At 42.5% G+C, this 21,732-nt stretch overlaps 1 protein-coding gene across 2 annotated transcripts in view; it reads left to right on the top strand.

The window, feature by feature from the left end:
• Nucleotides 1-21,732, top strand: part of LOC129828582 (kelch domain-containing protein 3-like) — a 158,646-nt gene that overhangs the window by 29,067 nt on the left and 107,847 nt on the right. For both annotated transcript variants that reach the window (XM_055889633.1, XM_055889632.1), the window contains exons 4-5: nt 13,921-14,036; nt 17,310-17,381. In XM_055889633.1, coding sequence (XP_055745608.1) covers nt 13,921-14,036; nt 17,310-17,381 — 188 coding nt within the window. The remainder of the gene's footprint in view (nt 1-13,920; nt 14,037-17,309; nt 17,382-21,732) is intronic.

Genomic DNA, 21,732 nt, shown 5'->3' with positions numbered 1-21,732 from the left:
TAGTTTGGAATAGTAATCTCAGGTGTCCTGGAAATTATTTGTAGAGATGACATTTTTCATCCTCGTTGGATGCTCGTTGAATTGGCCTTTTTTATTGCTACGTCTGTCAATCTTATTGATTTTGTATGATTTTGGTCACCTAAGATAATAGTTCCTGCCTGGATTTCATCAAATATAGCTTAAATTCTATACACAAAAAACAACACCATATTTGACCCTTGGGGGATATACAATGAAATCGATGTCTATTTTTCACCATGTATGGTATAATTCAACATAAGAAAACGGCCTTCTTGGTCCATGTGCTGGGATATATGAGAACATGGTGTTATTTATCAGGATGCCTACACCTCTGATGTTAGTACAGTAGGTGGCAGCATAGGCCTCTCCAACCCAGCTCCTCTTTAAATGTTATATTTGTCCTTTTTTAAATGTAACTCTTGCAGGAAAACCACATCTACTGAAAATCTCTAAGTCTTCGAAAACCATATGTTTTTTTTTACCCCTACATGAAGCCTGTGAACATTCCATGCATTTTGTTGGTCTTTACTTGTATAAACTCAGTTAACCTTGTCTCTCCCGTCTATCATCGAAGAACCAGATAACATTTTAGCAGACATGTCACGTGAGGGCGGTGGACATTCCATGGGATGGGAGAGTCATGAATACGTAGTCATTGTATTCATCAAATCAAAGTGTATTAGTTGTATACGCCGAATACAACAGGTGTAGTAGACCTTACAGTGAAATGCTGAATACAACAGGTGTAGTAGACCTTACAGTGAAATGCTGAATACAACAGGTGTAGTAGACCTTACAGTGAAATGCTGAATACAACAGGTGTAGTAGACCTCACAGTGAAATGCTGAATACAACAGGTGTAGTAGACCTCACAGTGAAATGCTGAATACAACAGGTGTAGTAGACCTCACAGTGAAATACTGAATACAACAGGTGTAGTAGACCTCACAGTGAAATACTGAATACAACAGGTGTAGTAGACCTTACAGTGAAATACTGAATACAACAGGTGTAGTAGACCTTACAGTGAAATGCTGAATACAACAGGTGTAGTAGACCTTACAGTGAAATGCTGAATACAACAGGTGTAGTCGACCTCACAGTGAAATGCTGAATACAACAGGTGTAGTAGACCTCACAGTGAAATGCTGAATACAACAGGTGTAGATCTTACAGTGAAATGCTGAATACAACAGGTGTAGTAGACCTCACAGTGTAATGCTGAATACAACAGGTGTAGTAGACCTTACAGTGAAATGCTGAATACAACAGGTGTAGTAGACCTTACAGTGAAATGCTGAATACAACAGGTGTAGTAGACCTCACAGTGAAATGCTGAATACAACAGGTGTAGTAGACCTCACAGTGAACTGCTGAATACAACAGGTGTAGTAGACCTCACAGTGAAATGCTGAATACAACAGGTGTAGTAGACCTTACAGTGAAATGCTGAATACAACAGGTGTAGTAGACCTTACAGTGAAATGCTGAATACAACAGGTGTAGTAGACCTCACAGTGAAATGCTGAATACAACAGGTGTAGTAGACCTCACAGTGAAATGCTGAATACAACAGGTGTAGTAGACCTTACAGTGAAATGCTGAATACAACAGGTGTAGTAGACCTCACAGTGAAATGCTGAATACAACAGGTGTAGTAGACCTCACAGTGAAATGCTGAATACAACAGGTGTAGTAGACCTCACAGTGAAATGCTGAATACAACAGGTGTAGTAGACCTCACAGTGAAATGCTGAATACAACAGGTGTAGACCTCACAGTGAAATGCTGAATACAACAGGTGTAGTAGACCTCACAGTGAAATGCTGAATACAACAGGTGTAGTAGACCTTACAGTGAAATGCTGAATACAACAGGTGTAGACCTCACAGTGAAATGCTGAATACAACAGGTGTAGTAGACCTCACAGTGAAATGCTGAATACAACAGGTGTAGTAGACCTCACAGTGAAATGCTGAATACAACAGGTGTAGTAGACCTCACAGTGAAATGCTGAATACAACAGGTGTAGACCTTACAGTGAAATGCTGAATACAACAGGTGTAGTAGACCTTACAGTGAAATGCTGAATACAACAGGTGTAGTAGACCTCACAGTGAAATGCTGAATACAACAGGTGTAGTAGACCTTACAGGTAAATGCTGAATACAAAAGGTGTAGTAGACCTTACAGTGAAATGCTGAATACAACAGGTGTAGTAGACCTCACAGTGAAATGCTGAATACAACAGGTGTAGTAGACCTCACAGTGAAATGCTGAATACAACAGGTGTAGTAGACCTCACAGTGAAATGCTGAATACAACAGGTGTAGTAGACCTTACAGTGAAATGCTGAATACAACAGGTGTAGTAGACCTCACAGTGAAACTCTGAATACAACAGGTGTAGTAGACCTTACAGTGAAATGCTGAATACAACAGGTGTAGTAGACCTCACAGTGAAATGCTGAATACAACAGGTGTAGTAGACCTTACAGTGAAATGCTGAATACAACAGGTGTAGTAGACCTTACAGTGAAATGCTGAATACAACAGGTGTAGTAGACCTTACAGTGAAATGCTGAATACAACAGGTGTAGTAGACCTCACAGTGAAATGCTGAATACAACAGGTGTAGTAGACCTTACAGTGAAATGCTGAATACAACAGGTGTAGTAGACCTCACAGTGAAATGCTGAATACAACAGGTGTAGTAGACCTCACAGTGAAATGCTGAATACAACAGGTGTAGTAGACCTTACAGTGAAATGCTGAATACAACAGGTGTAGTAGACCTTACAGTGAAATGCTGAATACAACAGGTGTAGTCGACCTCACAGTGAAATGCTGAATACAACAGGTGTAGTCGACCTCACAGTGAAATGCTGAATACAACAGGTGTAGTAGACCTCACAGTGAAATGCTGAATACAACAGGTGTAGTAGACCTCACAGTGAAATGCTGAATACAACAGGTGTAGTAGACCTTACAGTGAAACTCTGAATACAACAGGTGTAGTAGACCTTACAGTGAAATGCTGAATACAACAGGTGTAGTAGACCTCACAGTGAAATGCTGAATACAACAGGTGTAGTCGACCTCACAGTGAAATGCTGAATACAACAGGTGTAGTAGACCTCACAGTGAAATGCTGAATACAACAGGTGTAGATCTTACAGTGAAATGCTGAATACAACAGGTGTAGTAGACCTCACAGTGTAATGCTGAATACAACAGGTGTAGTAGACCTTACAGTGAAATGCTGAATACAACAGGTGTAGTAGACCTTACAGTGAAATGCTGAATACAACAGGTGTAGTAGACCTCACAGTGAAATGCTGAATACAACAGGTGTAGTAGACCTCACAGTGAACTGCTGAATACAACAGGTGTAGTAGACCTCACAGTGAAATGCTGAATACAACAGGTGTAGTAGACCTTACAGTGAAATGCTGAATACAACAGGTGTAGTAGACCTTACAGTGAAATGCTGAATACAACAGGTGTAGTAGACCTCACAGTGAAATGCTGAATACAACAGGTGTAGTAGACCTCACAGTGAAATGCTGAATACAACAGGTGTAGTAGACCTTACAGTGAAATGCTGAATACAACAGGTGTAGTAGACCTCACAGTGAAATGCTGAATACAACAGGTGTAGTAGACCTCACAGTGAAATGCTGAATACAACAGGTGTAGTAGACCTCACAGTGAAATGCTGAATACAACAGGTGTAGTAGACCTCACAGTGAAATGCTGAATACAACAGGTGTAGACCTCACAGTGAAATGCTGAATACAACAGGTGTAGTAGACCTCACAGTGAAATGCTGAATACAACAGGTGTAGTAGACCTTACAGTGAAATGCTGAATACAACAGGTGTAGACCTCACAGTGAAATGCTGAATACAACAGGTGTAGTAGACCTCACAGTGAAATGCTGAATACAACAGGTGTAGTAGACCTCACAGTGAAATGCTGAATACAACAGGTGTAGTAGACCTCACAGTGAAATGCTGAATACAACAGGTGTAGACCTTACAGTGAAATGCTGAATACAACAGGTGTAGTAGACCTTACAGTGAAATGCTGAATACAACAGGTGTAGTAGACCTCACAGTGAAATGCTGAATACAACAGGTGTAGTAGACCTTACAGGTAAATGCTGAATACAACAGGTGTAGTAGACCTTACAGTGAAATGCTGAATACAACAGGTGTAGTAGACCTCACAGTGAAATGCTGAATACAACAGGTGTAGTAGACCTCACAGTGAAATGCTGAATACAACAGGTGTAGTAGACCTCACAGTGAAATGCTGAATACAACAGGTGTAGTAGACCTTACAGTGAAATGCTGAATACAACAGGTGTAGTAGACCTCACAGTGAAACTCTGAATACAACAGGTGTAGTAGACCTTACAGTGAAATGCTGAATACAACAGGTGTAGTAGACCTCACAGTGAAATGCTGAATACAACAGGTGTAGTAGACCTTACAGTGAAATGCTGAATACAACAGGTGTAGACCTTACAGTGAAATGCTGAATACAACAGGTGTAGTAGACCTTACAGTGAAATGCTGAATACAACAGGTGTAGTAGACCTTACAGTGAAATGCTGAATACAACAGGTGTAGTAGACCTCACAGTGAAATGCTGAATACAACAGGTGTAGTAGACCTCACAGTGAAATACTGAATACAACAGGTGTAGTAGACCTCACAGTGAAATGCTGAATACAACAGGTGTAGTAGACCTTACAGTGAAATGCTGAATACAACAGGTGTAGTAGACCTTACAGTGAAATGCTGAATACAACAGGTGTAGTAGACCTTACAGTGAAATGCTGAATACAACAGGTGTAGTAGACCTTACAGTGAAATGCTGAATACAACAGGTGTAGTAGACCTCACAGTGAAATGCTGAATACAACAGGTGTAGTAGACCTTACAGTGAAATGCTGAATACAACAGGTGTAGTAGACCTCACAGTGAAATGCTGAATACAACAGGTGTAGTAGACCTCACAGTGAAATGCTGAATACAACAGGTGTAGTAGACCTTACAGTGAAATGCTGAATACAACAGGTGTAGTAGACCTCACAGTGAAATGCTGAATACAACAGGTGGAGTAGACCTTACAGTGAAATGCTGAATACAACAGGTGTAGTAGACCTTACAGTGAAATGCTGAATACAACAGGTGTAGTAGACCTTACAGTGAAATGCTGAATACAACAGGTGTAGTAGACCTCACAGTGAAATGCTGAATACAACAGGTGTAGTAGACCTTACAGTGAAATGCTGAATACAACAGGTGTAGTAGACCTCACAGTGAAATGCTGAATACAACAGGTGTAGACCTCACAGTGAAATGCTGAATACAACAGGTGTAGTAGACCTTACAGTGAAATGCTGAATACAACAGGTGTAGTAGACCTTACAGTGAAATGCTGAATACAACAGGTGTAGACCTCACAGTGAAATGCTTAATACAACAGGTGTAGTAGACCTTACAGTGAAATGCTGAATACAACAGGTGTAGACCTTACAGTGAAATGCTGAATACAACAGGTGTAGTAGACCTTACAGTGAAATGCTGAATACAACAGGTGTAGTAGACCTCACAGTGAAATGCTGAATACAACAGGTGTAGACCTCACAGTGAAATGCTGAATACAACAGGTGTAGTAGACCTCACAGTGAAATGCTGAATACAACAGGTGTAGTAGACCTCACAGTGAAATGCTGAATACAACAGGTGTAGTAGACCTTACAGTGAAATGCTGAATACAACAGGTGTAGTAGACCTCACAGTGAAATGCTGAATACAACAGGTGTAGTAGACCTTACAGTGAAATGCTAAATACAACAGGTGTAGACCTTACAGTGAAATGCTGAATACAACAGGTGTAGACCTTACAGTGAAATGCCGAATACAACAGGTGTAGACCTTACAGTGAAATGCTGAATACAACAGGTGTAGACCTCACAGTGAAATGCTGAATACAACAGGTGTAGTAGACCTTACAGTGAAATGCTGAATACAACAGGTGTAGTAGACCTCACAGTGAAATGCTGAATACAACAGGTGTAGTAGACCTCACAGTGAAATGCTGAATACAACAGGTGTAGACCTCACAGTGAAATGCTGAATACAACAGGTGTAGTAGACCTTACAGTGAAATGCTGAATACAACAGGTGTAGTAGACCTTACAGTGAAATGCTGAATACAACAGGTGTAGTAGACCTCACAGTGAAATGCTGAATACAACAGGTGTAGTAGACCTCACAGTGAAATGCTGAATACAACAGGTGTAGTAGACCTTACAGTGAAATGCTGAATACAACAGGTGTAGTAGACCTCACAGTGAAATGCTGAATACAACAGGTGTAGTAGACCTCACAGTGAAATGCTGAATACAACAGGTGTAGTAGACCTCACAGTGAAATGCTGAATACAACAGGTGTAGTAGACCTTACAGTGAAATGCTGAATACAACAGGTGTAGTAGACCTCACAGTGAAATGCTGAATACAACAGGTGTAGTAGACCTTACAGTGAAATGCTGAATACAACAGGTGTAGACCTTACAGTGAAATGCTGAATACAACAGGTGTAGTAGACCTCACAGTGAAATGCTGAATACAACAGGTGTAGTAGACCTTACAGTGAAATGCTGAATACAACAGGTGTAGTAGACCTCACAGTGAAATGCTGAATACAACAGGTGTAGACCTCACAGTGAAATGCTGAATACAACAGGTGTAGTAGACCTCACAGTGAAATGCTGAATACAACAGGTGTAGTAGACCTCACAGTGAAATGCTGAATACAACAGGTGTAGTAGACCTTACAGTGAAATGCTGAATACAACAGGTGTAGTAGACCTCACAGTGAAATGCTGAATACAACAGGTGTAGTAGACCTCACAGTGAAATGCTGAATACAACAGGTGCAGTAGACCTCACAGTGAAATGCTGAATACAACAGGTGTAGTAGACCTCACAGTGAAATGCTGAATACAACAGGTGTAGTAGACCTTACAGTGAAATGCTGAATACAACAGGTGTAGTAGACCTCACAGTGAAACTCTGAATACAACAGGTGTAGTAGACCTTACAGTGAAATGCTGAATACAACAGGTGTAGTAGACCTCACAGTGAAATGCTGAATACAACAGGTGTAGTAGACCTTACAGTGAAATGCTGAATACAACAGGTGTAGACCTTACAGTGAAATGCTGAATACAACAGGTGTAGTAGACCTTACAGTGAAATGCTGAATACAACAGGTGTAGTAGACCTTACTGTGAAATGCTGAATACAACAGGTGTAGTAGACCTCACAGTGAAATGCTGAATACAACAGGTGTAGTAGACCTCACAGTGAAATACTGAATACAACAGGTGTAGTAGACCTCACAGTGAAATGCTGAATACAACAGGTGTAGTAGACCTTACAGTGAAATGCTGAATACAACAGGTGTAGTAGACCTTACAGTGAAATGCTGAATACAACAGGTGTAGTAGACCTTACAGTGAAATGCTGAATACAACAGGTGTAGTAGACCTTACAGTGAAATGCTGAATACAACAGGTGTAGTAGACCTTACAGTGAAATGCTGAATACAACAGGTGTAGTAGACGTCACAGTGAAATGCTGAATACAACAGGTGTAGTAGACCTTACAGTGAAATGCTGAATACAACAGGTGTAGTAGACCTCACAGTGAAATGCTGAATACAACAGGTGTAGTAGACCTCACAGTGAAATGCTGAATACAACAGGTGTAGTAGACCTTACAGTGAAATGCTGAATACAACAGGTGTAGTAGACCTCACAGTGAAATGCTGAATACAACAGGTGGAGTAGACCTTACAGTGAAATGCTGAATACAACAGGTGTAGTAGACCTTACAGTGAAATGCTGAATACAACAGGTGTAGTAGACCTTACAGTGAAATGCTGAATACAACAGGTGTAGTAGACCTCACAGTGAAATGCTGAATACAACAGGTGTAGTAGACCTTACAGTGAAATGCTGAATACAACAGGTGTAGTAGACCTCACAGTGAAATGCTGAATACAACAGGTGTAGACCTCACAGTGAAATGCTGAATACAACAGGTGTAGTAGACCTTACAGTGAAATGCTGAATACAACAGGTGTAGTAGACCTTACAGTGAAATGCTGAATACAACAGGTGTAGACCTCACAGTGAAATGCTGAATACAACAGGTGTAGGTGACCTTACAGTGAAATGCTGAATACAACAGGTGTAGACCTTACAGTGAAATGCTGAATACAACAGGTGTAGTAGACCTTACAGTGAAATGCTGAATACAACAGGTGTAGTAGACCTCACAGTGAAATGCTGAATACAACAGGTGTAGTAGACCTCACAGTGAAATGCTGAATACAACAGGTGTAGTAGACCTCACAGTGAAATGCTGAATACAACAGGTGTAGTAGACCTCACAGTGAAATGCTGAATACAACAGGTGTAGTAGACCTCACAGTGAAATGCTGAATACAACAGGTGTAGTAGACCTCACAGTGAAATGCTGAATACAACAGGTGTAGTAGACCTCACAGTGAAATGCTGAATACAACAGGTGTAGTAGACCTCACAGTGAAATGCTGAATACAACAGGTGTAGACCTCACAGTGAAATGCTGAATACAACAGGTGTAGTAGACCTCACAGTGAAATGCTGAATACAACAGGTGTAGTAGACCTTACAGTGAAATGCTGAATACAACAGGTGTAGTAGACCTTACAGTGAAATGCTGAATACAACAGGTGTAGTAGACCTCACAGTGAAATGCTGAATACAACAGGTGTAGTAGACCTCACAGTGAAATGCTGAATACAACAGGTGTAGTAGACCTTACAGTGAAATGCTGAATACAACAGGTGTAGTAGACCTCACAGTGAAATGCTGAATACAACAGGTGTAGTAGACCTCACAGTGAAATGCTGAATACAACAGGTGTAGTAGACCTCACAGTGAAATGCTGAATACAACAGGTGTAGTAGACCTTACAATGAAATGCTGAATACAACAGGTGTAGTAGACCTCACAGTGAAATGCTGAATACAACAGGTGTAGTAGACCTCACAGTGAAATGCTGAATACAACAGGTGTAGTAGACCTCACAGTGAAATGCTGAATACAACAGGTGTAGTAGACCTCACAGTGAAATGCTGAATACAACAGGTGTAGTAGACCTCACAGTGAAATGCTGAATACAACAGGTGTAGTAGACCTTACAGTGAAATGCTGAATACAACAGGTGTAGTAGACCTCACAGTGAAACTCTGAATACAACAGGTGTAGTAGACCTTACAGTGAAATGCTGAATACAACAGGTGTAGTAGACCTCACAGTGAAATGCTGAATACAACAGGTGTAGACCTCACAGTGAAATGCTGAATACAACAGGTGTAGTAGACCTCACAGTGAAATGCTGAATACAACAGGTGTAGACCTCACAGTGAAATGCTGAATACAACAAGTGTAATAGACCACACAGTGAAATGCTGAATACAACAGGTGTAGTAGACCTTACAGTGAAATGCTGAATACAACAGGTGTAGTAGACCTCACAGTGAAATGCTGAATACAACAGGTGTAGTAGACCTCACAGTGAAATGCTGAATACAACAGGTGTAGTAGACCTCACAGTGAAATGCTGAATACAACAGGTATAGTAGACCTCACAGTGAAATGCTGAATACAACAGGTGTAGTAGACCTCACAGTGAAATGCTGAATACAACAGGTATAGTAGACCTCACAGTGAAATGCTGAATACAACAGGTGTAGTAGACCTTAGTGAAATGCTGAATACAACAGGTGTAGTAGACCTCACAGTGAAATGCTGAATACAACAGGTGTAGTAGACCTCACAGTGAAATGCTGAATACAACAGGTGTAGTAGACCTCACAGTGAAATGCTGAATACAACAGGTATAGTAGACCTTACAGTGAAATGCTGAATACAACAGGTGTAGTAGACCTTACAGTGAAATGCTGAATACAACAGGTGTAGTAGACCTTACAGTGAAATGCTGAATACAACAGGTGTAGTAGACCTCACAGTGAAATGCTGAATACAACAGGTGTAGACCTCACAATGAAATGCTGAATACAACAGGTGTAGTAAACCTCACAGTGAAATGCTGAATACAACAGGTGTAGTAGACCTCACAGTGAAATGCTGAATACAACAGGTGTAGTAGACCTTACAGTGAAATGCTGAATACAACAGGTGTAGTAGACCTTACAGTGAAATGCTGAATACAACAGGTGTAGTGGACCTTACAGTGAAATGCTGAATACAACAGGTGTAGTAGACCTCACAGTGAAATGCTGAATACAACAGGTGTAGACCTCACAGTGAAATGCTGAATACAACAGGTGTAGTAGACCTCACAGTGAAATGCTGAATACAACAGGTGTAGTAGACCTCACAGTGAAATGCTGAATACAACAGGTGTAGTAGACCTTACAGTGAAATGCTGAATACAACAGGTGTAGTAGACCTCACAGTGAAATGCTGAATACAACAGGTGTAGTAGACCTTACAGTGAAATGCTGAATACAACAGGTGTAGTAGACCTCACAGTGAAATGCTGAATACAACAGGTGTAGTAGACCTCACAGTGAAATGCTGAATACAACAGGTGTAGTAGACCTTACAGTGAAATGCTGAATACAACAGGTGTAGTAGACCTCACAGTGAAATGCTGAATACAACAGGTGTAGTAGACCTCACAGTGAAATGCTGAATACAACAGGTGTAGTAGACCTTACAGTGAAATGCTGAATACAACAGGTGTAGTAGACCTCACAGTGAAATGCTGAATACAACAGGTGTAGTAGACCTCACAGTGAAATGCTGAATACAACAGGTGTAGTAGACCTCACAGTGAAATGCTGAATACAACAGGTGTAGTAGACCTCACAGTGAAATGCTGAATACAACAGGTGTAGACCTTACAGTGAAATGCTGAATACAACAGGTGTAGACCTTACAGTGAAATGCTGAATACAACAGGTGTAGTAGACCTCACAGTGAAATGCTGAATACAACAGGTGTAGTAGACCTCACAGTGAAATGCTGAATACAACAGGTGTAGTAGACCTCACAGTGAAATGCTGAATACAACAGGTGTAGTAGACCTCACAGTGAAATGCTGAATACAACAGGTGTAGACCTCACAGTGAAATGCCGAACACAACAGGTGTAGTAGACCTCACAGTGAAATGCTTACTTACGAGCCCCTAACCAACAATGCTGTTTAAAAGAAAATATGAGTAAGAATAAGAAATAAAAGTACAAATGAATTAAAGAGCAGTAGTAAAATAACAATGTGGAGGCTATATACAGGGGGGTACCAAAACAGAGTCAATGTGTGGGGGCACCGGTTAGTTGAGGTATAATGTACATGTAGGTAGAGTTATTAAAGTGACTATGCATAGATGACAACAGAGAGTAGCAGCGGTATAAAACAGCAGGGGGGACAATGCAAATAGTCTGGTTAGCCATTCGATTAGATGTTCAGGAGTCTTATGGCTTGTGGGTAGAAGCTGTTTAGAAGCCTCTTGGACCTAGACTTGGCGCTCCGGTACCGCTTGCTGTGCGGTAGCAGAGAGAACAGTCTATGACTACAGTGGCTGGAGTCTGACAATTTCTAGAGCCTTCTTCTGACACCGCCTGGTGTAGAGGTCCTGGATGGCAGGAAGCTTGGCCCCGGTGATGTACTGGGCCGTATGCACTACCCTCTGTAGAGCCTTGCGGTCAGAGTCTGAGCAGTTGCCATACCAGTCAGTGATGCAACCCGTCAACCCGAACCCAATGCAACCCGAAACACGATGCTTTCGATGGTGCAGCTGTAGAACCTTTTGAGGATCTGAGGACCCATGCCAAATCTTTTTAGTCTCCTGAGGGGGAAGAAGTTTTGTCGTTCCCTCTTCACGACTGTCTTGGTGTGTTTGGACCATGATAGTTCATTGGTGATGTGGACACCAAGGAACTTGAAGCTCTCAACCTCTTCCACTACAGCCCCGTCGATGAGAATGGCGGTGTGCTCGGTCCTCTTTTTCCTGTAGTCCACAATCCTCTACTTTGTCTTGATCACGTTGCGGGACAGGTTGTTGTCCTGGTACCACACAGCCAGGTCTCTGACCTCCTCCCTATAGGCTGTCATCGTTGTCGGTGATCAGGCCTACCACTGTTGTGTCATCGGCAAACTTAATGATGGTGTTGGAGTCATGCTTGGCCATGCAGTCATGAGTGAACAGGGAGTGCAGGAAGGGACTGAGCACGCACCCCTGAGGGCCCCCTGTGTGGGGGATCAGTGTGGCGGATGTGTTGTTGCCTACCCTTACCACCTGGGGGTGACCCGTCAGGAAGTCCAGGATCCAGTTGCAGAGGGAGGTGTTTCGTCCCAGGGTCCTTAGCTTATTGATGCGCTTTGAGGGCACTATGGTGTTGAATGCTGTAGTCAATGAACAGCATTCTCACATAGGTGTTCCTTTTGTCCAGGTGGGAAAGGGCAGTGTGGAGTGCAATAGAGATTGAATCATCTGTTGGGGCGATATGCAAATTCGAGTGGGTCTAGTGTTAATGGGATAATGGAGTTGATGTGAGTCATGACCAGCCTTTCAAAGCTCTTTATGGCTACAGACTTGAGTTCTACGGGTCGGTAGTCATTTAGGTAGGTTACCTTAGTGTTCTTGGGCACAGGGACTATGGTGGTCTGCTTAAAACATGTTGGTATTACATACTCGGACAGGGAGAGGTTGAAAATGTCAGTGAAGACACTTGCCAGTTGGTCAGCACATGCCCTGAGTACACGTCCTGGTAATCCGTCTGGCCTTGCGGCCTTTGAATGCTGATCTGTTAGGTCTTACTCACATCGGCTGCGGAGAGAGTGATCACACAGTCTTCCGGAACTTCAGGTGCTCTCATGCATGGTTCAGTGTTATTTGCTTTGAAGCGAGCATAGAAGTAATTTAGCTCGTCTGGTCGGCTCGTGTCACTGGGCAGCTCTCAGCTGTGCTTCCCTTTGTAGTCCGTAATAGTTTGCAAGCCCTGCCACATCCGACGAGCGTCAGAGCCGGTGTAGTACGATTCGATCTTAGTCCTGTATTGACGCTTTGCATGTTTGATGGTTCGTCGAAGGGCATAGCGGGATTTCTTATAAGCTTCCGGGTTATAGTCTCGCTCCTTGAATGTGGCAGATCTAGTCTTTAGCTCAGTGCGGATGTTGCCTGTGATCCATGGCTTCTGGTTGGTATGTTATTACGTTCACTGTGGGGACGACATCATCGATGCACTTATTGATGAAGCCAATGACTGATGTGGTGTACTCCTCAATGCCATCTGAAGAATCTCGGAACATATTCCAGTCTGTGCTAGCAAAACAGTCCTGTGGTTTAGCATCTCCTTCATCTGACTACTTTTTTATTGATCCAGTCACTGGTGCTTCCTGATTTAATTTTTGCCTCTGTTCTGTCCTGCCGATACAGCGTATAACCAGCCAGCTGTATGTTGATAATGTCGTCGTTTAGCCACGACTCCATGAAGCATAAGATGTTACAGTTTTGAATGTTCCGTTGGTGGTTTAATCTTCCGTGTAGGTCATCAATTTTATTTGACAAAGATTGCACTTTTGCAATCCCTATTAACCTTTTTGCCGGCCGTATCATTGTTCTAGGAGGCTTTACTTTGGGTCAGTTTGTTTTGTAAGTGAAGATGAATTTTATGAAGAATAAAGCAGTCTAGTTTCCAGTGGAGCTAGCTTCAACGTCTGTCTCTCTCTCTCTCTGTATGTCTGTCTGTGATGATGTGTTTCTCTGTGTGAGGTTAACGTGTCTGTTTTGAACTTTAGACAACCACCGGTGGTTCACCCCTAAGATTTCTGGGACAGTTCCGGGGGCGAGGGATGGCCACTCAGCCTGCATCCTGGGGAAGGCCATGTACATCTTTGGAGGATACGAGCAGCTGGTGAGTCTTGACCTTTAACCCTGACCCCTGCATCCTGGTAAAGGCCATGTACATCTTTGGAGGATACGAGCAGCTGGTACTAGTGCTGAGCAATTAACCAAGATTTTGGTTATTTTTCCTTTTTTAAACAACTAATTGACCGACGTCAGTTCAATTATTTGAATTCCATTTCATTTAGTTTTTTTCTGTGCGCTCGATGTGCAGTTTCTGTAGCAAAGAATCAGATCAAGCCTGAACTGTGCGATGTAGTAGGGAGTTGTAGTTTTCAACAGGCCAATATTTTACAAACTGTAGTTTTAGCGCAGAAAACGTAGTAATCAACTACAATGACCATGATCTATTGCGCGGCCGCTTAAACATGTCCAGTCTGTGCGAGCAAGAATCATGCTCCGTTTACACCGTGATGTATTTCATTTCACCATACGTCATCTTCACAGTCTTGCCTCTCGACGGAACGGACAACTGTAGTTTTTGTAACGCCAAATGGAGGAGAACATGTCTCTCGTGAGAGAGCATATTTATTTTGGGAGATCGCAAAATATGATCTTTTCATTCAAGACATATAAGTATATTCTTTCAGGTGATAAAAAATGTTTTGTTTAGTTACTTTTTCCTCAACATATTTCTCTAACTTTATAGCAAGTCAAGTTAGCTTGTACTGCAAAGCAGCTAGCGAGCTAAAAGCTAGGTTAGGTTGAAGATACCATGCAGCTAGCGAAAGGCTAGGCTAGGTTGAAGATACCATGTAGCTAGCTAAAAGCTAGGCTAGGTTGAAGATACCATGTAGCTAGCGAAAAGCTAGGCTAGGTTGAAGATACCATGTAGCTAGCTAAAAGCTAGGCTAGGTTGAAGATACCATGTAGCTAGCTAAAAGCTAGGCTAGGTTGAAGATACCATGTAGCTAGCTAAAAGCTAGGCTAGGTTCAAGATACCAATCAGGTAGCTAAAAGCTAGGCTAGGTTGAAGATACCATGTAGCTAGCTAAAAGCTAGGCTAGGTTGAAGATACCATGTAGCTAGCTAAAAGCTAGGCTAGGTTCAAGATACCAATCAGGTAGCTAAAAGCTAGGCTAGGTTGAAGATACCATGTAGCTAGCTAAAAGCTAGGCTAGGTTGAAGATACCATGTAGCTAGCTAAAAGCTAGGCTAGGTTGAAGATACCATGTAGCTAGCTAAAAGCTAGGCTAGGTTGAAGATACCATGTAGCTAGCTAAAAGCTAGGCTAGGTTCAAGATACCAATCAGGTAGCTAAAAGCTAGGCTAGGTTGAAGATACCACGTAGCTAGCTAAAAGCTAGGCTAGGTTGAAGATGCCATGTAGCTAGTATAAGGACAAAATGTGATTCAGAGTCACCGAATATACTTTAAGTATTTTTATTAAACTCAAGCGATAAATGGTAAATGCAATTTTCGTATATACGGGTTCACTGTACCACCTCGCAGGGAAGAACAGGGAACTGGCAGGATGTAAGTAAACAGCTGTTCTTATACGGTGATGGACGTAGTTCCAACCCGTCTGTTGGCCTATCCCAGTAGAGGCTGAGCGTATCGCCGGCGCTCAGGCTGCTCCCAGCCTCTTGGCGCTCCTTGGTGTCCGGCGCTGTTGCTGTGTAGATTACGCTCCCACACCCCAGAGACTGAGGTCAGACAGCTCTGTAACATTGTTTGAGCTATTTGCACCTGCATAGAAAGCACACTGTTCTCGCTCAAGGCTAACAGCTTCACAGCACACTTATCTGGGGCTACATTTTAGTCATTTAGCAGACGCTCTTATCCAGAGCGACTTACAGTAGAGTGCATACATTTTATTACATTTTACATACTGAGACAAGGATATCCCTACTGGCCAAACCCTTCCTAACCCGGACGACGCTATGCCAATTGTGCGTCGCCCCACGGACCTCCCGGTCGCGGCCGGCTGCGACAGAGCCTGGGCGCAAACCCAGAGACTCTGGTGGCGCAGTTAGCACTGTGATGCAGTGCCCTAGACCACTGCGCCACCCGGGAGGCCATTCCTATAAGTGAGTACTATTTTAATAGTAATGTTAAACAATACACATGGGCTGTTAGGCCAATTATATGATATGACTGTTGCCTCCTGTTTAAGTTTATTGTGATGTTAATGACGTTTGTTTATAATAATCATTAGGTGGAGGTCGCTAGCTACAATCTATCTTCAACCTAGCATAGCTTTTAGCCAGCTAGCTGCTCTGCAGTGCAAGTTAGCTTGACTTGCTATAAAGTTAGAGTAACAAGTTGAGGAAAAAGTAACAAAACATGTTTTATCACCTGAAACAATGTATTTATCTTGTCTTGAATGAAAATGTCATATTTTGCGATCTCTGATGAGAGACATGCTCTCCTCCATCTTGTGTTACAGACACTACAGTTGCGGGGCAAGACTCTGTAAAGATGACAAACGGCGTAATGAAACGATGTAAACGGGGCATGATTCTTGCTCGCACAGACTGGACATGTTTAAGCAGGCGGCAATGGATCATGGTCATTGTAGTTAATTACCACATTGTCTGAGCTAAACTACAGGATGTAGAATATTGACCTGTTGGAAACTACAACTCCCTACTACATCGCACAGTTCAGGCTTGATCTGATTTATCGCTACAGAAACTGCACATCGAGCTCACAGAAAAAACAAAATGGAATTCAAATAATTGAACAGACGTCGGTCGGTAAGTTAGTAACCGAAAAATACCGAAAAATAACCAACATTTTGGTTAATCGCTCAGCACTAATATACGTCACGATGTAAACGGGGCATGAGAGAAGTGCGAACGCGCGATTGAGAGAGATAGAAAGCAGTTGATCTTGATACTTTTATGACTTCTAAATACAAACTGTGTCTTATTTACGTTGAAGAACTAGTAAAATAGTGATTTTGACAGACAGCAGCAGCTCTATAGAGATGAGATGATGACTTGGAATGAAATAATAGTCATCAAATAAAACAAATATCTGATTAAAGTGAATTAATGATGGTTAATCAGCATCATGGGACTTGTAGTAATAGTTGTATTCTGTGTTACAGCAGTCAACCCACAGTGCATTTCATGTCCATTTTTATTTTCATTGGAACAGAAAACCTTAATCATTTTTCAATAATCGAACCAAAACGACCTGAAATCCCTAATCGCTCACCAGTCGCTAGTACGAGTACTATCTGAACCACAGATGCATATCTCTCTGCACAACATGGCAGTGAATCTCTCACTTCTGTTTCCTGTGTGTGATGTTACCATGACATTCTCCTGTTCCAGGCTGACTGCTTCTCCAACGACATCCACAAGCTGGACACCACAACCATGGCCTGGTCACTAATCAATGCAAGGGTGAGTTACCTTGGAGTCGTTTAGTAGATGTATCCAGAACGACTTACAGTGGTGAATGCATACGCTAATGTACTTCACGCTAATGTACTTCTTCGTACTCGTCCCCCGTGGGAATTGAACCCACAACGGGACTGAGCCACACGGGACCCTCTAACCCCAACCCACCACTATGGCCTGGTTGCATGTCAATGCAAGAGTGAGTAGAGAGGCCACCATTTGAATAGCTGTTGTCCTACGAGGAGACCGCCATGTTACACCTGGCTTACTGTGCACAGCACCATACACACACACACACGGCTCAGAGATCATCCATCATATTTTCTGTTGCTGCATCCAAGAGTGTCAGATTTCAATTTCTTGGCATTACTAGTCCAGTGCAGTGGTCTTATTGAGCAGATATAACAGAGGCCCTTCACCATCCGTTGGGAGACAGGCACTAAACGCCTGGAGAGAAGATTATACACAGTACAAAACGTTAGGAACACCTTTAGCCCTTAGGACAGCCTCAATTTGTCGGGACATGGACTCAAGATGTTGAAGCGTTCCACAGCGATGCTTAGTTTTCACCCTGACCCTACCCTGTAGTGATTTAGTTTTCACCCTGACCCTACCCTGTAGTGTTTTAGTTTTCACCCTGACCCTACCCTGTAGTGTTTTAGTTTTCACCCTGTCCCTACCCTGTAGTGTTTTAGTTTTCACCCTGACCCTACCCTGTAGTGATTTAGTTTTCACCCTGCCCTGTAGTGATTTAGTTTTCACCCTACCCTGTAGTGTTTTAGTTTTCACCCTGACCCTACCCTGTAGTGATTTAGTTTTCACCCTGCCCTGTAGTGATTTAGTTTTCACCCTACCCTGTAGTGTTTTAGTTTTCACCCTACCCTGTAGTGATTTAGTTTTCACCCTGACCCTACCCTGTAGTGATTTAGTTTTCACCCTGACCCTACCCTGTAGTGGTTTAGTTTTCACCCTGACCCTACCCTGTAGTGGTTTAGTTTTCACCCTGACCCTACCCTGTAGTGATTTAGTTTTCACCCTACCCTGTAGTGGTTTAGTTTTCACCCTACCCTGTAGTGGTTTAGTTTTCACCCTGACCCTACCCTGTAGTGATTTAGTTTTCACCCTGACCCTACCCTGTAGTGATTTAGTTTTCACCCTACCCTGTAGTGATTTAGTTTTCACCCTGACCCTACCCTGTAGTGATTTAGTTTTCACCCTGACCCTACCCTGTAGTGATTTAGTTTTCACCCTCACTCTACCCTGTAGTGGTTTAGTTTTCACCCTGACCCTACCCTGTAGTGATTTAGTTTTCACCCTACCCTGTAGTGATTTAGTTTTCACCCTGACCCTACCCTGTAGTGATTTAGTTTTCACCCTGACCCTACCCTGTAGTGATTTAGTTTTCACCCTGACCCTACCCTGTAGTGGTTTAGTTTTCACTCTACCCTGTAGTGATTTAGTTTTCACCCTACCCTGTAGTGATTTAGTTTTCACTCTACCCTGTAGTGATTTAGTTTTCACTCTACCCTGTAGTGATTTAGTTTTCACTCTACCCTGTAGTGATTTAGTTTTCACTCTACCCTGTAGTGATTTAGTTTTCACTCTACCCTGTAGTGATTTAGTTTTCACCCTACCCTGTAGTGATTTAGTTTTCACCCTACCCTGTAGTGATTTAGTTTTCACTCTACCCTGTAGTGATTTAGTTTTCACTCTACCCTGTAGTGGTTTAGTTTTCACCCTGACTCTACCCTGTAGTGGTTTAGTTTTCACCCTACCCTGTAGTGATTTAGTTTTCACCCTGACCCTACCCTGTAGTGATTTAGTTTTCACCCTGACTCTACCCTGTAGTGATTTAGTTTTCACCCTGACCCTACCCTGTAGTGGTTTAGTTTTCACCCTGACCCTACCCTGTAGTGGTTTAGTTTTCACCCTGACCCTACCCTGTAGTGGTTTAGTTTTCACCCTGACCCTACCCTGTAGTGATTTAGTTTTCACCCTGACCCTACCCTGTAGTGATTTAGTTTTCACCCTACCCTGTAGTGATTTAGTTTTCACCCTGACCCTACCCTGTAGTGGTTTAGTTTTCACTCTACCCTGTAGTGATTTAGTTTTCACCCTACCCTGTAGTGATTTAGTTTTCACTCTACCCTGTAGTGATTTAGTTTTCACTCTACCCTGTAGTGATTTAGTTTTCACTCTACCCTGTAGTGATTTAGTTTTCACTCTACCCTGTAGTGATTTAGTTTTCACTCTACCCTGTAGTGATTTAGTTTTCACCCTACCCTGTAGTGATTTAGTTTTCACCCTACCCTGTAGTGATTTAGTTTTCACTCTACCCTGTAGTGATTTAGTTTTCACTCTACCCTGTAGTGGTTTAGTTTTCACCCTGACTCTACCCTGTAGTGGTTTAGTTTTCACCCTACCCTGTAGTGATTTAGTTTTCACCCTGACCCTACCCTGTAGTGATTTAGTTTTCACCCTGACTCTACCCTGTAGTGATTTAGTTTTCACCCTGACCCTACCCTGTAGTGATTTAGTTTTCACCCTGACCCTACCCTGTAGTGGTTTAGTTTTCACCCTGACCCTACCCTGTAGTGGTTTAGTTTTCACCCTGACCCTACCCTGTAGTGATTTAGTTTTCACCCTGACCCTACCCTGTAGTGATTTAGTTTTCACCCTACCCTGTAGTGATTTAGTTTTCACCCTACCCTGTAGTGATTTAGTTTTCACCCTACCCTGTAGTGATTTAGTTTTCACCCTACCCTGTAGTGTTTTAGTTTTCACTCTACCCTGTAGTGATTTAGTTTTCACCCTGCCCTGTAGTGATTTAGTTTTCACCCTGACCCTACCCTGTAGTGATTTAGTTTTCACCCTGACTCTACCCTGTAGTGATTTAGTTTTCACCCTGACCCTACCCTGTAGTGGTTTAGTTTTCACCCTGACCCTACCCTGTAGTGAGTTAGTTTTCACCCTACCCTGTAGTGTTTTAGTTTTCACCCTGACCCTACCCTGTAGTGGTTTAGTTTTCACCCTGACTCTACCCTGTAGTGATTTAGTTTTCACCCTACCCTGTAGTGATTTAGTTTTCACCCTGACTCTACCCTGTAGTGATTTAGTTTTCACCCTACCCTGTAGTGATTTAGTTTTCACCCTACCCTGTAGTGATTTAGTTTTCACCCTGCCCTGTAGTGATTTAGTTTTCACCCTACCCTGTAGTGATTTAGTTTTCACCCTACCCTGTAGTGGTTTAGTTTTCACCCTACCCTGTAGTGATTTAGTTTTCACCCTACCCTGTAGTGATTTAGTTTTCACCCTGCCCTGTAGTGATTTAGTTTTCACCCTACCCTGTAGTGATTTAGTTTTCACCCTACCCTGTAGTGATTTAGTTTTCACCCTACCCTGTAGTGGTTTAGTTTTCACCCTACCCTGTAGTGATTTAGTTTTCACCCTACCCTGTAGTGATTTAGTTTTCACCCTGACCCTACCCTGTAGTGATTTAGTTTTCACCCTGACCCTACCCTGTAGTGATTTAGTTTTCACCCTACCCTGTAGTGATTTAGTTTTCACCCTGCCCTGTAGTGATTTAGTTTTCACCCTACCCTGTAGTGATTTAGTTTTCACCCTGACCCTACCCTGTAGTGATTTAGTTTTCACCCTGACCCTACCCTGTAGTGATTTAGTTTTCACCCTACCCTGTAGTTTTTTAGTTTTCACCCTACCCTGTAGTGATTTAGTTTTCACCCTGACTCTACCCTGTAGTGATTTAGTTTTTACCCTACCCTGTAGTGATTTAGTTTTCACCCTGACCCTACCATGTAGTGATTTAGTTTTCACCCTACCCTATAGTGATTTAGTTTTCACCCTGACCCTACCCTGTAGTGGTTTAGTTTTCACCCTACCCTGTAGTGATTTAGTTTTCACCCTGACCCTACCCTGTAGTGATTTAGTTTTCACCCTGACCCTACCCTGTAGTGATTTAGTTTTCACCCTGACCCTACCCTGTAGTGATTTAGTTTTCACCCTACCCTGTAGTGATTTAGTTTTCACCCTGACCCTACCCTGTAGTGTTTTAGTTTTCACCCTACCCTGTAGTGATTTAGTTTTCACCCTACCCTGTAGTGATTTAGTTTTCACCCTACCCTGTAGTGATTTAGTTTTCACCCTACCCTGTAGTGTTTTAGTTTTCACCCTGACTCTACCCTGTAGTGATTTAGTTTCACCCTACCCTGTAGTGGTTTAGTTTTCACCGTACCCTGTAGTGATTTAGTTTTCACCCTACCCTGTAGTGATTTAGTTTTCACCCTGACCCTACCCTGTAGTGATTTAGTTTTCACCCTGACCTTACCCTGTAGTG

Source organism: Salvelinus fontinalis, chromosome 30 (assembly GCF_029448725.1).
Source record: "Salvelinus fontinalis isolate EN_2023a chromosome 30, ASM2944872v1, whole genome shotgun sequence".
NCBI classification, from domain to species: Eukaryota; Metazoa; Chordata; class Actinopteri; order Salmoniformes; family Salmonidae; genus Salvelinus; species Salvelinus fontinalis.
The sequence above is the reverse complement of the archived record's forward strand: the minus strand, read 5'-3'. Positions and strand labels throughout refer to the sequence as shown.